The 15699-nt window shown below is 41.4% G+C and overlaps 2 protein-coding genes across 3 annotated transcripts; both read left to right on the forward strand.

Moving 5' to 3' along the window:
- The first annotated feature begins 79 nt into the window (after positions 1 to 79).
- TMEM9B (TMEM9 domain family member B) lies at positions 80 to 8337 on the forward strand. Its single transcript, XM_039706796.1, has 5 exons — positions 80 to 112; positions 1686 to 1777; positions 3450 to 3558; positions 4434 to 4568; positions 7172 to 8337. Exons 1-5 carry the CDS (start codon positions 80 to 82, stop codon positions 7325 to 7327), a joined length of 525 nt encoding a protein of 174 aa, XP_039562730.1. The 3' UTR covers positions 7328 to 8337.
- A 131-nt stretch (positions 8338 to 8468) lies between these two features.
- ASCL3 (achaete-scute family bHLH transcription factor 3) lies at positions 8469 to 13496 on the forward strand. 2 transcript variants are annotated; one of them, XM_039707512.1, is made up of 3 exons: positions 8469 to 8602; positions 10196 to 10268; positions 12634 to 13496. In XM_039707512.1, exon 3 carries the CDS (start codon positions 12639 to 12641, stop codon positions 13164 to 13166), a length of 528 nt encoding a protein of 175 aa, XP_039563446.1. In that variant the 5' UTR covers positions 8469 to 8602; positions 10196 to 10268; positions 12634 to 12638; the 3' UTR covers positions 13167 to 13496. The 2 variants fall into 2 exon arrangements, with proteins under 2 accessions (XP_039563446.1, XP_039563445.1); XM_039707511.1 differs by having other exon boundaries at positions 8478 to 9805.
- Positions 13497 to 15699: the final 2203 nt, after the last annotated feature.

Consider the following 15699-nt stretch of genomic DNA (forward strand, 5'->3'; position numbering starts at 1 on the left):
GGTGCGGCGCCGCCGTTCCCGCGGGGACGCGGCCACGCGCGGACGGCGCCTCACGTGAGGGCGGCGGCCGGCGGAAGTGATGGCGGCGGGGCCCCGGCGCGGCGGCGCCAAGGTGAGGGGTGGTCACGGTGGTGCTCCCGGTACCGGGCCCTCCCGCCGGCCGCTCGGCTCCCGCGGGTGGTTCCGCCTTCCCGGCCCCGCGGCTGCAGGGGAAGGCCGGAGCCGGTGGTTTCGTGCGGGCGCTGCCCTGCCGCGCCCGGCGGAGGAGCGGGGCCTGCCCCGGTCCCCGCGCTCCCCGGCAGCTCGCAGCTGTCGATGTCGCTCTGCCGCGGTGCCCGGGACACCGTCACGCACAGCTGCGAGCGGAGCTGCCGGGGCTGGGCTCCGCTCGCTGCCCGGCTGAGTGCGAGCCCTCCCTGCCGCGGCCGAGGCGGGGACTGTCACGGCGGGCAGGGAGCAGCGGCTCTGCCTTTGGCTCTCCCCAAACACGCGTGGATGTTCTCCCTATTAATGGGAATCAGCGGCTTGACTCCTCCGCGGGGAGAGCAGCAGGTTTGGCGTGGGCTGGGGTACCCGGTGTGGGGTGGATTCTCTCTGCTCTCCTGAGACCCCCCCTGCACCCCGCTCTGGCTCCCCAGCACAGCCAGGACGTGGAGCTGCTGGAGCCAGTCCCAAGGAGGCCGTGGAAGGGATCCCAGGGCTGGAGCACCTCTGCTGTGGGGAAAGGCTGAGGGAATTGGGATTGTTTGGTCTGGAGAAGAGGTGACCTAATGCAGTACCTGAAACCCTTGCAGTACCTGAAACCTGTAAGAGAGATGGGGAAGAGCTGATTACATGGGCAGGTAGTGTCAGGACAAAGTTTTACACTGAAAGAGGGTAGGGTTAGGTTGGACATCAGGAAGAATGATGTCTTCTCTGTGATGAGGGTGGTGAGGCACTGGCTCAGGCTGCCCAGAGAAGCTGTGGGTGCCCTGAGCCTGGCAGTGTTCCAGGCAGCTTGGACAGGGCTTTGAGCAGCCTGGGATAGTGGGAGCTGTCCCTGCCTGTGGCAGGGGAGTTGGAACTGGGTGATCCCTTCCAGCCCAAAGCTTTCTGTGATTCTGTGCAGTGCAGTCAGGGTTTCCCAACTGACCTGTGCTCGGTGTTACTCTGCCTTGGCTGCTCAGTGTAGGAGTTCATTACCAATACTTGTTCACACATTCCTTTGTAATGCCACTAGAAATTGCCTTGAACTTTAGATAAGCCACTTTTATCCTTTGTCTCTTATTATTTGCTAAAATAAACTTAGCATTCTTTCATCCCTTTTAACCTCCTCACTTTGTCTGACAAGCAGCTGTCCTTGTAAGCTGAGCAGCTGAGTAATCAACATCAGCAATTTCTGCATGTGTGGTTTTTCTTGGAAAGAGGAATGAGCTCAAACTCCATTTTTTCCCCTCAAGAATGTGTTTCTATCTCAAACAGTAATGTTACTTGACAAATTGCTCTGCTCGCTTGGTAATTCTGAAGGGTTGTTCTTAAACTTGTAGGAAGTCCTGAGTAAGACTGTTCAGAGGTACTTGCAAGTTATTTGTGTTAAATATTTCCAGTCATATGTGAAGATAATATAAATTATATGAAATATAAATGTAATATAAATTATATAATAAGACTATTTGTTCTAAGTGTGTTGTTTGCTTCACTTCTAGAACTCTGAGGATGTCCGGTGTAAATGCATCTGCCCTCCTTACAAGGACCACTCAGGCCATATTTACAACAAAAATGTTTCACAGAAAGACTGGTGAGTGTGTGTGGCACATAGAAAATGATAATAAATAAATAATCTTACTGGTTAAAGCCTTGTTCTGTAGAGATTACATATGAATCTCCTGTGGTGGTGCCAGGACAAAGCAGAGCATTCCCATAACTTACTGGAGCTTTTCTTTCAGAAGTACTCCAGAATTCAGCTCTGGCAAGGGACAAGGCTTAATCCCTGTAGTTTTTGTCCTGTCTTCTCTTTTGGTTTGCTTGCTTGCATGTTTAATTGTTTATTTAGATTTGGGAGGGGCAGAAGGGAAGAAAGTGATGGGTTTTGAATCCAGTGACTTGGAATGGTGTAAAGGCAAGGGAGCACAAACCTGGAACTGGGGCTTGGGAGTATTGTGTTTGCTTGCTCTACTCTTGAAAACCAGCCCATCATTTAGGAACTGTTGTTTCTGGGCTTTGGTGAGGTTCCAGTAGATTTTGCCCTTTCTAGCAACTTGGAGAAGAAAAAATGCTGATATTAATATTTCTTATATTCTCAGTAAGAGACTTACTCGTGTACTTAACCAACATGCAAGATTTCTGCAGTACTTGGGCAGTGTGTTGATACAGTCTTTCAGTCACAGATTGCACAGATTGTGCCTGGCATGTAGTTTTGATTTTTGTAGCTTGGATGCTGCATTCTTCCACAGAGCAAAATGTAGCTCTGCTTTCACATAAATGAGACAAACAAACCCTCCACTCCCCTCCAGAGGCTGTGAGGTGGCACTCAGCAGTTGCAGCTGTGAAGATGAAGTACAGAGAAGACAGAAGAGATGAGCTGGTGCCTGGCTGAGTGTTTGCAGCATTTAGCCCAGTCAAGTGTTGGGTCCCAGGCTGCTGCTGTCACTTCAGGCCTTGTGTTTCACTACCTGCTGCTGCCTGTGCCAGCACTGAGGTTACCAGGAGAAAGGTGAATCAGGATTCTGGTTCTGTCAGTGCTCTGCAGGGGCCCCAGGGCTCTGAACTCTGAATAAGAGCCTGACTCAGCAGGAAGACCAGCATTATGTAAGTGGTTGATGGAAGCAGTTGTTTCATGGCAGCTGGGTTTTAATGCTGTGCTATAGACAGCCCATAATATTGTCAACCACACTTTTGCACAGGGGACTGACTTATGTTTGGTAATCTTTTAAGTCAAATGCTCTTTATTCACTATCCTGCTGCTTAGAGAAACAATCCATCTGACTTCCTTTTTTCCCCCCAATGTCTGTACCTTGTGATGACAAGAAAAAAGAAATACAGTTCATGAATGTCAGAGAGAGGCTAATCTCCCTTCAGACAGTGAAAGGATGGAATAAGGCTCTTCTGAGTATGGTGAAGAAAGAAGGGGAATTAGTAGCTGAAATTTACTTTTATCCTTAATGTCAGTGTCAAATGATGCATTGTGCTGGATTCATATCCTTGGATTTGTTCTGCTAAAAGCTTTAATACCTTCTCTGAAAAATGAAGGCATTGTATTGAGTTAGGAAGATCTTAAATCTTGTTTAGCATCTTGTCAGTAGCTGAATTTCTCGTTTAAGTGACATAACTGTGGTGTAATGATTTATTTGTACCTGCAGTTTAGAGCAACTGAACTTAAGCAAACTGAGCTTCTCAGCTCCTGCAGCAGAGTGGAACAGCTCAGCTAAAGCCAGCTCAAAACTGACTGGGCAGTTTCTGTGTTTCCTCAGTGATTGTCTCCATGTGGTGGAGCCTATGCCTGTTCCTGGACCTGATGTAGAAGCTTATTGCTTACGTTGTGAGTGCAAATATGAGGAGAGAAGCTCAGTCACAATTAAGGTAAGAAGTGTAATTCTGTTGGCATATATTAAAGACTTCAGCTGTTTAGTAAACATGTCTGTTGTCTTTTAGAGAAATGGTATTTTTAAAGGGAAAACTGTTCCAAGGCAGTCTAAAATGTCACTTTTTTTGTAGTTGTTGTTCACAATCTTGAGCAGTAACAATAGCATCAACCTTTAGCTGAAGAGACCCTTTATTGAAGATCTCCACTTCTGAGATCAGACTTTACACCTTGCTAAAATTCCGAGTGTTTTAAGACATTTTATCAGGCTTTGGGCTCTGTTTTCCTTATAGTTTCAGTGGGCCTCTCATTGCACAGCTGCCTTATTTCTTCCTATAAATTTTCTTTATCTGTGTTTGTACTAACAGATGTTTTCTGTGCTCTTCACATTCTTGTCCCATTGGAGCCATTGGGGCCTGGACTGCTGTGAATAGACTGCGGAATGTCTTTTGGTTTTTGACAACACAGACTACTTTTTTTTTGAATTTTAGAAGTTTGGTGTTTTGTTTTGCTTGGCGACTGAATTTGGGTCTGTGCTAGACAGTGAGAGATCAGTGAGGGATGCCCCAGATTTGTCACTTGTTTAATGGTCAGGCTGAGCAGTTGTCTTGGTGAAAGTGAGAGTCATAACACTGAATTGTTTAAAGAGGCATAGCATAAGATTCTTTGCAAGGTCTTACTGTTTCAAGCTACCCCAAACCCTTTTTAATACCATGTTGTAGTTAGTTTTCCTGTCTTTCTGGGTTTAAATCATCTGGTGACACTACCAAAGATCAAACTTCGCCTTGTACTCATCTTTTGGTCTTTGCTTCCTGTTGTGAGACGTGGGGGGAAATGTCACAATCTTGGCATAAACTGTGCTTGCATTATGTAGGTGACAATCATCATATACCTGTCCATTTTGGGCCTGCTTCTTCTGTACATGGTGTACCTTACCCTGGTGGAACCCATCCTGAAGAGGCGCCTCCTTGGACATTCACAGCTCATACAAAGTGATGAAGACATTGGGGTGAGTTCACCAGAGTCTTTGTGCACTTAGTTAGCATGAAAATTGGGGTGGTTTGTTGATAATTAATTATTTGGGGTGAGCAGCTTTTTTGCCAGGCAGTGTAAATGCCTTTCCTGCTGGGAGAGGAAAAGAAATGACTTCTGTGAAGCCACTCTTTCATTTTTCTCTGGGCTGGAAAGCAGTGAGAACTGCTTCAGTTACGCCAGCTCTAGGCACAGATTATTTCCACAGAGAAGAAACAGTGTAGGAATGGAGGTAAGAATATACAGGAGTACAGCTTTTTTGGAGTTAATGATCCAGCATTGCCAGGCATCATTTTTATGGGAAGTGTTTACTGCTTAGTTTACCCTCTACAAAAAGACAGTATGGACATTGCATCTTCTATTGTTCCAACTGGAGTTTCTTCATGCTAAAACTTCAAGGAGAAATTGCTATAATGAAGCAGAATAGTAATGGATGATGACATAATTTCTTAGTATTACAGCCAGAAATCAAAATGTGACAGTATATTCCAACAGGTCAGAAGAGCTTTTTTTGGGAGAAGAAGGGGAGCAGTCCAGTAGTGACAGGATTTTCTGTCATTACTGGCCTTTCCAGTCTCTAGCACTGGGTAATAATCACATATTTTTGTTATGAAAGCAGGGTACATAAAGCATAGCTGATAAAAACTATTATCTGGGAAATTGCTGGATTTTGAATACTTAATTATCTCCTTAGCAAACAAAAACACCTTTTTAAGTGGAGATTGTCCCACTGTTTCTGAAATTCCCTGTGTATTACATGTAGACATGTTTCAACTGTCTTTGTATTGACAAAGTAAGATTTTCCCAGTCACCTCTAGGAGGACTTTGGGTTTTGTTGGGGTTTTTTATTTATTTTAAATTTTTTTTTAAATGAAGTATTTGAATGACTCTTCCTCTGTGTGCATTCTTGTAGCAAATTGGACAGCTCCTGCTTGAATTAAGTGAGCTTGTGCTGTATGCTATATCTCAAACAAATGTATAGCTTAGATAAACTATCTTAATGCCTCCAAATGTGATTTAGTCTTTTGATTGTAGATGGAAGAAGTGAAATAAGTCCCATGGCAGAGTTCAGGTTAACTGCAGAATGGATTTACCTCAAAGTCTGGGTCCATCTCAACCAATGTTATGTTTTGCTGTAGCTTTTCTGTGAACATAACATAATTTGAGGTCCCTTATGAGTTATCCCCATTCTTGCCTTCCCTCTTGCAAGTTCTTGAGATATTCTTGTCACACTTCAAAACGACCATGTCCATGGATTTTGTGGCTGAATTTCAAGGCAGTATGTTCACTCTTTCTTGTTGCCCATTGGTGACAGTGGCAACTGATGAACGTAAGCCACTTCCTTGGTCCTTTTGCTTCTTAAATTATTTTTTCCTCTTTGTGTCACATAGAAATTGGCAGTATCTAGCCTTGGAGCTGAGAATTTTGTTTGTGAGGAAGACCAGTATGATCTAGACTGTCCTGTGCTCTCCCATGTGTTTTACAGTAGCAAACCATGTGTTGTTATTATGATTTTTTTCCCCTGTGAATGAAATGACCTGTCCCCTGTTAAATGCCCATTCTAGATATATCCAATTGTATATATTTTTTTGTGAGATGACTGTCTGTTGTTCTCTATAGGAATATTTCTTTAATGCTCATTGTGGCTTTGGGACTCAGAGCAATCATTTCAATAGATATCATTAATGCTAATCTATGTAGAGCTGACACTTGGCATTGAGCTGCTCTGCACAGTCATATCACAAAGTATCCATTGATATAAATGTCTTCAGAAATGTTCTGGAAAAAAAAAACAGAATGTGAAATGTAGGGATAGAAAAAGACAGTTATTTAATATAGGAAATAACAATGTTATTTTTCATTATGCATATGATACTTTCTGATGTAGCTTTAGCAGCATGACTTTGATCAAACAGTTTAATAGCTAAACGAGAAGTTCAGTTCCAACTCTCTCTGTTTACACCTTGGCTATATTTGCTAGCAGAAAATAAAGCCTTGCAGGTACTGTTAGAAAACAGAGAGAGTAAACATTAAACAAGCACTGGACTCTTATTGAGCTCTGTCACTTAAACAGCTGTATTGACACTGTGCTTTCAGACAGCTCAGCACAATAGGCTTAGTTTGGTAAACATCAGGGTGTGTTGGTTTGGTATAGAAGCTGTGTGTGAACATCCTGAACTGCCTGGCAGAAAGGGCCAGGAGCTGGCAGGGAACTGACCCCAGTTCAGTTGTGAAGTGCATTCATCACAGTCACGGGGGTGCTTGGGTCTGCTCTGGGCTGCACATGGATGCAGGACTGCTGTGATCCTGCAGCTTACCTGTGCAGCACCTAATTGACAGTACAATGAAGTGTGGTCTGTTGAGAAGTCTGTGGAAGTTCCTGTCAGTGAGAAATCAAAGTACAGTTCCCACAATTCAAAAACCTCCTTGGTCATTGTCACTGACCAGCTTGTTGGGACATTTCATTTACCTTAAAGAAAGACAAAACCAAACCAGCCCCTGAGTGGTGTGGAACATAAGGACCCAGCAGGCTCGGGGCTGGACCTTGTGAGCAGTGACAGTGGCTTTTTGCCCTTGCAGGACCACCAGCCCTTCGCCAACGCCCACGACGTGCTGGCGCGCTCGCGCAGCCGCGCCAACGTGCTCAACAAGGTGGAGTACGCGCAGCAGCGCTGGAAGCTGCAGGTGCAGGAGCAGCGCAAGTCCGTCTTCGACCGGCACGTCGTGCTCAGCTAAGCGGGGCTCGGGCAAGGAGCCCCGGGGATGCAAAGAGCTGACAGAAGTCTTCCTGATCCTGCCAATTCAGAAGAGTTTTCTTGAATGATTTGTTATTGATTTAAAAAAAAAAACAAAAAGCAAACAACAAATTAAAGGAGTGTTTGAACTTTGGAGGGATGTACTGGAGTGGAAGGAGTTTAAACGGATTAGTTAATCAAAAGCTTAAATCTTTACGTTTTCAAATGGCTTTTACTAACAAAACTGAAAAGAAAACAAACCCTAAGATACCTTGGGTTGCCACTGTGGTACATTATTTACAGTTGTGACTTTATGGTGATTTTTAACTATATATTTCTCTCTATTTATGTGGTTAAAAAGTACCTGGGAACACAGTAATAACTTGCAACTCACTAATCACTTTATGTAAAGACCTTTTGTAAATATACTTGGATTTTCTGCTGATTGATGCTAGGTACTGGAAATCAAAATCTTACAGTGCAGTGTTGGTCTCAGAGAATGAAACCCTGCTGGCTGTGTTCATTTGGTTTCTTGCACTCATACTTTCAAGATGCTTGTATGGCAAGTGATGTCTGCAGACTTGAGGCAAAACATAAGTGGACACTGACTCCTGGAGCTGCATATTTCAAGTACTGTGATGTAGATAAATTCAAATGCAGTGCACATTCAAGCCAGTGTTGATATTTTGTTCTATTTTGCTTTAACAGCTTAATATATTGTAGGTGTATGATAGCTCTTATAAAATCTTTCCCTTTCTTTTCATGGGTAAAGTCTCAGGAGTTAGTATAAGATGAAATATTTATTATAAAAACCTTCCTGCATTTGTTTGGATTGATGGTGTAAGGCACATACTTTCTCTAGCACCTGTCATCTTGGGAGTTAGGTGTATTTTTTTATCTGTGACTCTGTACTCATCTCTCTTCAGAGGTTATACAGTTGCTGGATGACTAACTTTCATATATCCCCTTTGGAATGTAACAATTAAAGATAAAACTGATTTTTGAAAAATGGATCTGCATTATCAGTTTGTCATCATTTTTCTCCCTCATTATCCTGCATGTAAATCCATCTATAAAAGTGCTGTAAACACACTTCAGAGAAGAAATGTGCACTTCTTCAATGATTAGGTGAAGAAAGGCTCATCAGATTGTTAATTGAAATAAGTTTTTAATCCCTGACTCAAGTGTAGCTGTGCATATGTAGTTGCATTATTGTGTGACAGTTTTCAGTTCGGTGTGGAAGGAGGTGGTCCATGGATGAATACTCTGTTTCTGGGTAAGTTTTGGCTTGCTTAGTCCATGCCTGGTACAGGGCTTTGTTTCCATGTCAGTCCTGTAGACTTCCAAACCTGACTTAACCTGGAGTGATTTAAAGCAGGTGGTGAATTGGTGGATCCACAGGATTCTTGCTTTAAATTAAAAAAAACCAAAAAACCACAAGGATTGACAGGTCAAGAAAAATAAATTCAGGCTTGGATTCAGTTTTGGTGTTCAGCATGGCCCCAGTGAGTGGGAAGTGTTTAGTTGTGCTGTTCAATTACTGGTTGTGACACTTAGGGTCTACTAAAGAAAAAGAATGCAACTTGTTGGTGGAATACATGCCTTGATTGTTGAGTATCCCAGTCCTGGGAGTTGTTCTACCTCTTGGCTGCCTTTCCCATCAGGTCTGAAGCTGGTGTGGGAAGGGGGATGTTGGATACAGCACTGTGGCTCACACAGGGGCAGCAGAAGGTGAAGCTTTCTTTCCTTGATGGGTGACAGTCACAAGAAGCAGGACTGAATGTATGTCCCTCTTTTGCTAGAAGTATTTCTGATCTTACAGTTATAAGCTAAACTGGTTCAGGTTTGAATTTTTTTGTGTGGTTTTATTTTGATTGATAGAAGAGCCAAACCATGAGATAGTCCTAAGTGTCAATCCCGTAAAATGTGGGAATTCTGAAGATAGGTGTCTGTTTTCTTGCAGCTGTAGAATTGGACAGCTATACACTGATATATGTAGCATCTAAGTACATGTATACATTGCATTATCGATTCTGTACTGTCTGTCTTTCTAAGCAAAACTTGTGCTGCTGCTGTTGGCTCACTGTTTTCAAATCTTCTCTTATATATATTCACCTTTTATATGGTGTTACACTCAACTCTAAAAGAATTTCCCAAAATTACAGGTATAATGATTAAATTTAAAGGCCTTAAGCTGGCTAATAATATGTGTCCTCATCTGTAGTGGAGAGAAATCTATCACAAATTTCTAAATAAATTCTGTTTTTCTGTGTTTAAAATGAAGCTATGGAAATTAGTTTGCTTATGCCTTGACAGTGAATATTTACCTAAATTCTAGCCAATTGTTCTATTTAGATATTAGAGTACAAAATACCAATAAATGAAAATACTGCTCTGTATTTTCAGTACTATACTGTAGGAGTCTGCAGCAGAAGGCAAACAGGAAGTGAACAAACCACATTCCTGATTACTTTTTCAGGTAATCTGGATATGTTCAATAGCAGTTTCAAAATTTCTAGCCCTTAATGCCAAGTTTTGTTGCCATCATAGCTGTGGTGTGGGTGGAAAAGCCCAACCAGAAATGAGCAGATCTAACTGTAAGCTACTTTGCATGTTGTCAATTGACTATAAATTGCAGCAGTCATTGACTCAGTGGAACAAGCTACATAATTCAGGTAAGAGACCTGCATGTTGCTGTATCTAGCCATAGATCTTCTCTGAATATCAATGTTCTTGTAAATCACTTCTACCAGCCATTTACTAACAGTGTTCTCATAGCTTTTTAATGAATCTTGTTTAGTGTGATCTCTTATTTAATAAGGTGTAAGAAAAAATGGAATGTTAACATCTTTTTTTTAATATCACTCAGATATTTTCAGGTATTCATCACTCTTTAAACGGCACATCTTGTTATCCTGGATTTTACTTTCATCTGAAGATTGGTGAGTCTCTAGCCTAACAAGAAAATGTTCCTAACACTTTGTGCAGGTGTTGAGGCAGCAGGTAACTGTTCTATGTAACCTTGTTGCACAGCAGAAGTGTTGGTACTAAGTAACAAATACTGCAAGTATCTCTTCTTGAGGGGTTCTGTTGGTTGTGGTTTCTTCTCTAGAGTGATATTGTACCATAATTTTTTTTTTTTGCTATGTGGCAGACTTCTCTTCCTCAGTGTTTTTAAGTTGTTAGCAGCAGAAAGCTTTTTTGGGCAATAAGCCAACCTGTATAAGTAGAAAAGGGAAAGTTGACTGTCTACTATTTTCATTTTATGAGGACTGTATATTCACATATGTAAAAATATGTGAGTTTTTTGCATGCATATTAATGTGAAATACCACATTCAATATATCATCTTAATAAAATGGAAAACCTGTGCAGAGGATGGATTTCAATCTTAATTCCATATCTGTCAGGTGTTACGTCCACTCACACAAAGATTTACAAGAAGTTTAGAGATGAGAAATTTCCATGTGTGTTCATGCTTTTAGCCTACCTACAGAAGTACCTGTTTAAGATGCATGGGACTCCCACTCATGCCTAACAGCTGTAAATTAATTCTTCACTCACAGGATTTCTGTTTTGAAATCTATGTGCATTAGAAAAAGAGAAAACTCTGCATACAGAGGCATTTTGACACACTATGTTGTGAGAACAGGTCCATACCAATAAATATTCTCTGTGTAAATGTGGCAGGTATGAAGTCGTTAGGAAACATTACATTATCCCTGTATCCTTGTGAAGGATTTATGTTATGGAACTGTGATTGGAACATCTGAAGCTTTGCCAGATTTTTGTGAGTATGGAATCCAGCAGTTTCTGGTAATCTAGTTTATTGTTCAGGTGTGGATTCCATTTTAGAGGATGCAGTAGAGTCTAAGTGCTTTAGACAACAATGTAGGGATGTACAAGTAGATGGTGAGTAAGAGCATTTTTGGATCAACTCTGTGTAGTCAAGTATTGGTTGCAACCTGTGAGGGTGGCTCACAGTGGTTCTTTAAAAATCAGCTGGTTATTTCAAATGTATTTAAAGAAGCTATTAGGTAACAGTCATTACATTCTCAGCAGTTAGGCTGATGTTTAGCTGTTTGAATAATGATATTGGGAAGGCACCACAATGCAGCTTCTTATAAACCACTGCAAGAGTATCTTTGTGATTAATGTGTCAGGGAGATTTGAGTAGTTAGACCTGCTGTAATGCTGCTCTGAAGAGAGGGTGTGAGGGTAGGCCAGTCTGACTTACAGGTTCCCAGCAGGGCCCCAACAGCTGTGTGCCATCCCTTCTTTGTATTAGTAGGACATGCATTTGTCCTTTAATAAAGTGTCCATTTCATAAATATGAAATATTTAATGTTTAATTTCTAGCAACAGGATTGTTTTTAGTATTTCATGTCTGTGTTTAATCTGAAGGTAGGTGGAGAAGGAATGTGAGGAGGACCCAAGGAGGTGTTAGATTTAGTGGAAATTCTCTTGTCTCTCTAAACTTCTTGTAAATCTTTGTGTGAGTGGATGTAATACCTTTCAGACATGGAATTAATATTGAAATCCATTCTCTGCACAGGTTTTCCATTTTGTTAAGATGATGTATTGAAGCAAATCAAGTGAATAGACAGAAAAATAATTTGTCTTTGAAGGCTCTTTGGTATGAACAGGGGGTCTTTTACTGGAATTGTAGATGTAGTTTTTTTCAGGGATGGGAAGGGAGTGGGGAGAATGCCACAGATGTTGGCCTGCTTTATTTTTTGTTTGTAAGTTTTGGTGGATTTGGAGCAAGCTAGAACTATGGGAAATGCATGTACGTAGAGTCTCTTAATTTCTAAAGCTGAGGTGAAAGGAGGCTGCTTTCTCTTTCCTTCAGAGTCTTTTACTGGAACTGTAGGTGTAGTTTTTTTCAGGGATGGGAAGGAAGTGGGGAGAATGCCTCAGATGTTGGCCTGCTTTATTTGTTTGTAAGTTTTGGTGGGTTTGGAGCAAGCTAGACCTATGTGGAATGCATGTAGGTAGTCTCTTAATTTCTAAAGCTGAGGTGAAAGGAGACTGCTTTCTCTTTCCTTCAGGAAACTTTAGTGGCTTTATATTAATATCTGTTGTGTATTAATTTAATCAGTGTGACCGACTTGCACTTTCTTGTACTTTTCAAATGGGATGTCTTGTTCTACCTGGTCTTCTTACATCATTCTGAAATGTCACAAATGCATTAAAAAAATCTCTTCTGGAAAATGTCAGCAAGGTCTAGAGTTGCTAAGTCCAGGTGAGTTTTTTATACTGCTCAGTGTGAGTTGGTTTAAGTATTCTGTAATTATGTGTTCCCAGGCTAAATGCAGAACCTGATGGATGGCAAAAGCTACTGTAACCTCATCTGTGCTGAGGCTCAGCACATCCAGCTGGCAAGGCCTTTCTGTGCAGACCCACTGGTCACGTTTCACGTGTACCCAGAAACACCAAACCAGGTCCCTTTGGCTGAAGATTTGGCATTCCTTCCTTTCATGTCGGAGCATCTCATCACAGAGACCTTCTACAGCGAGCCCTGCCCCTTTCCCTACCAAATGCCCCATTCCAGTCTCCACAAAAGTGAGTATGGGTCAGCTTTCATCAGGAAGAGGAATGAGAGGGAAAGGCAGCGTGTGAAGTGTGTCAATGAAGGCTACGCCAAGCTGAGGCACCACCTGCCCAAGGAGTACTTGGAGAAACGGCTCAGCAAAGTGGAGACCCTCCGTGCTGCTATAAAATACATCAGGTACCTGCAGTCTGTGCTGTGCTCTGACTCTCTGGTGGCTGGGAAAGGTGTCACGGAGCCAAACCAAGCACCTAAAGCCAAACCAACCCAGTTTTTGAAGACCATCTGAAGTGTTCCAAAGGCATCCTGTCTGGGAATGTAGTAGCCGCTGTGTCAGTGACGTGTGTGTTCCTGGCACTTCTTGGGAGCAGATCGTGGCGCACGTCAGTATCAGCCCACACAAGAGCTTTAACGTTGCAGATAGTTACTACACTTAGATATCAGAGGGACAACTGGGAAAATCTCAGCTGAATGACTTAAGTTAATTCATGAAAATCAGAACGACTTTCTAAATTTGTCACCAAGCTAAAAATGTGACAGCTATATGTGTGAAGTAACTGTATGTATCATCACAACTTCATTGCTTTAAAATAAAATCTCTCTGCTTATGGGACTGAGATTCTTCTCATTTTCTGTCATGTTATTGGTTTACTCTCACATGCACTTTCTTAAAATATTCACTCTAATTGCCAGTGTTTCTTTTAAAATGCCTTTTTAAAGGTTCCAAGGAGGGTTGTTAGATACCAAAAGAAAGGATAATTTAGTTTAAAACTGAGAAAAATAGAGTAGGGTAGGAGCTCTCTGAAGTACAGTTACTGAACATAGGAAAAGCATAAAGTTTAGTGAGTGCTCTTCCATCATTTTCTTATTAGTGAACATTTTAATCACATTGAAAACTTTTTGACATTGAGAAATTTCTATTGAAAATTGGATTGTTGTACAGATGCCAGTGCCCTTAAAAAATACTAGGACTGCTTACAAAATACTCTAAACAGGACTAGCAAGGTTTTAGTCATCATCATAAAAATAACCTGCCATATAAATTTTTTTGGCCTTTGATAATGGTCGAGGTCTGGAGTGGTCTTCCCCAACCTCCCAGTCGGTTCCTCTGTACTGCTGATGGTTTCAGTTAAGTGTGATAAAATAGAACTGTGTGAAGATGATGAAGAGAGATTAGCTCATAACCAATAAAATGTCTTAACATTTACTCTGTGCGAGGGAATCATTGATGCTAAATAATTCTGCTGATAGCATGAGAGCTTGTAAGCTGTCTGTGCAGCAGAAGGCACAAAAAAATGGTTACAGACTTCCCAGGTGATGTATCCTTTTCCCTTACTGCAGTTATCCCACCCTGTTACTTGTTTTTATAGCAGTGAGTTGAAACATGCCTAAAAAAAGGCAATTAAGTGTTCCAAGTACCACCTTCCCCCACAAAAAAACACAAACAAAACCAACCAAACAAAAAATCAACAAATGTCAACTTTTTGTCTTTCTTTTAAGGAGGATGTGAAAATTAGGGATCTCAGCAGAGATTAACAGGTAGGTTTCTGCATTATAATATGACATAATTTTGATAGGCACTTTGTAAGAGAGGTGTAGAATTCATTAATCCTTCCCACTTATTGTGAAAGGAGAAAGTTGTAAAGTGGTTTGACCTTGGTTTGTCTCAGCTTCAACCTTTCTGTGCACATTTCAGACATGTTTATTTGTCACACCCTGTGGTGGGAAGCTTTTTTTAAGATTTTCCTTAACCTGAGCTGTAACTTTGATGTTGGTTTTTGCCCTGCAATCATAGGCAGGAGCCTAGAGGACACTGAGCTATCTTAAAATTGCTTCCCTGTGGTGCAGGAGATCCACGGGGAGCTGAAAATTGAGCGAATGTGTGGCAGTCAGGCGGTCCTCTCTGAAGTCACATTCTGCTGGGTTTTAACCAGTCAGGTCAGGATGTCGTCCAGCCCTGGGGATAACAGCTGTGGCAACCTCCCTAGCAACTGGGAAACACTGGCAGCAAAAGGCTCCCTGTGTCCAACAGGCAAAAGGGTGGCATTTCTGCATTCAGGCTAAATCCAGGTGGTGTATTGTTACCAATAGCTGGTAAGTATAAAATACTGCTGTGCCAAAGTACTTGGAGTTATCCAGAACAAGCAGCTTAATTGCCTTTGTCAGTGCACTGGTTTGTGTAGAAACAGAGGTGTTAAAATGTGCTTTAATGTAGAAATGATAGTTGCCTTTCTTTGCAAGGTATTACTGATTCCATCCTGTTTTGGTTTATAACAGCAGTTTGTGCAGTCATGAAATAAATTGATATATTGTGCTGATTTTCTGACTTAAATATGAATTTTGCAGCAGTTAATCCACTCTTCTTGCTGGATTTGCTGTGCTAGTTTTCTGAAATTATGTATCTATCTGGGAGTCTCCATAAAAAAGTCTTCCAGATCATATTTCTTAGATAAGAGACAAAATACCATCTAAACATGAGTGCTTAAACTGCATTTTGTAAAATAAATTAAGCACTTAAATTTTATAGGTTGTTGAATTTCCATGCAAGTGTTGTCATAAGTGTTTCTAAGCAATATTTAAAAAGAAAAAAATTAATGGAAGCTTGTCTACTACATCTTTTGAAATTACCAGAGATAGCATCACATCATTGATCTTACTGTGACAGCCTCTGAATAGTTATCACTTGTCACATCTGAGCATCTCATTCTTTCTTGTTGCAAGCCATAATCCTACTGTTAATAAAACATGACAGGACAGCTGAAAGATCAAAATATTTCCTCTTAATACATCATTATAAATAAATAACAGGGAAATGTAATCTA

This window comes from Passer montanus, unplaced genomic scaffold (assembly GCF_014805655.1).
Source record: "Passer montanus isolate IOZ18808 unplaced genomic scaffold, ASM1480565v1 scaffold2, whole genome shotgun sequence".
Classification (NCBI taxonomy): Eukaryota; Metazoa; Chordata; class Aves; order Passeriformes; family Passeridae; genus Passer; species Passer montanus.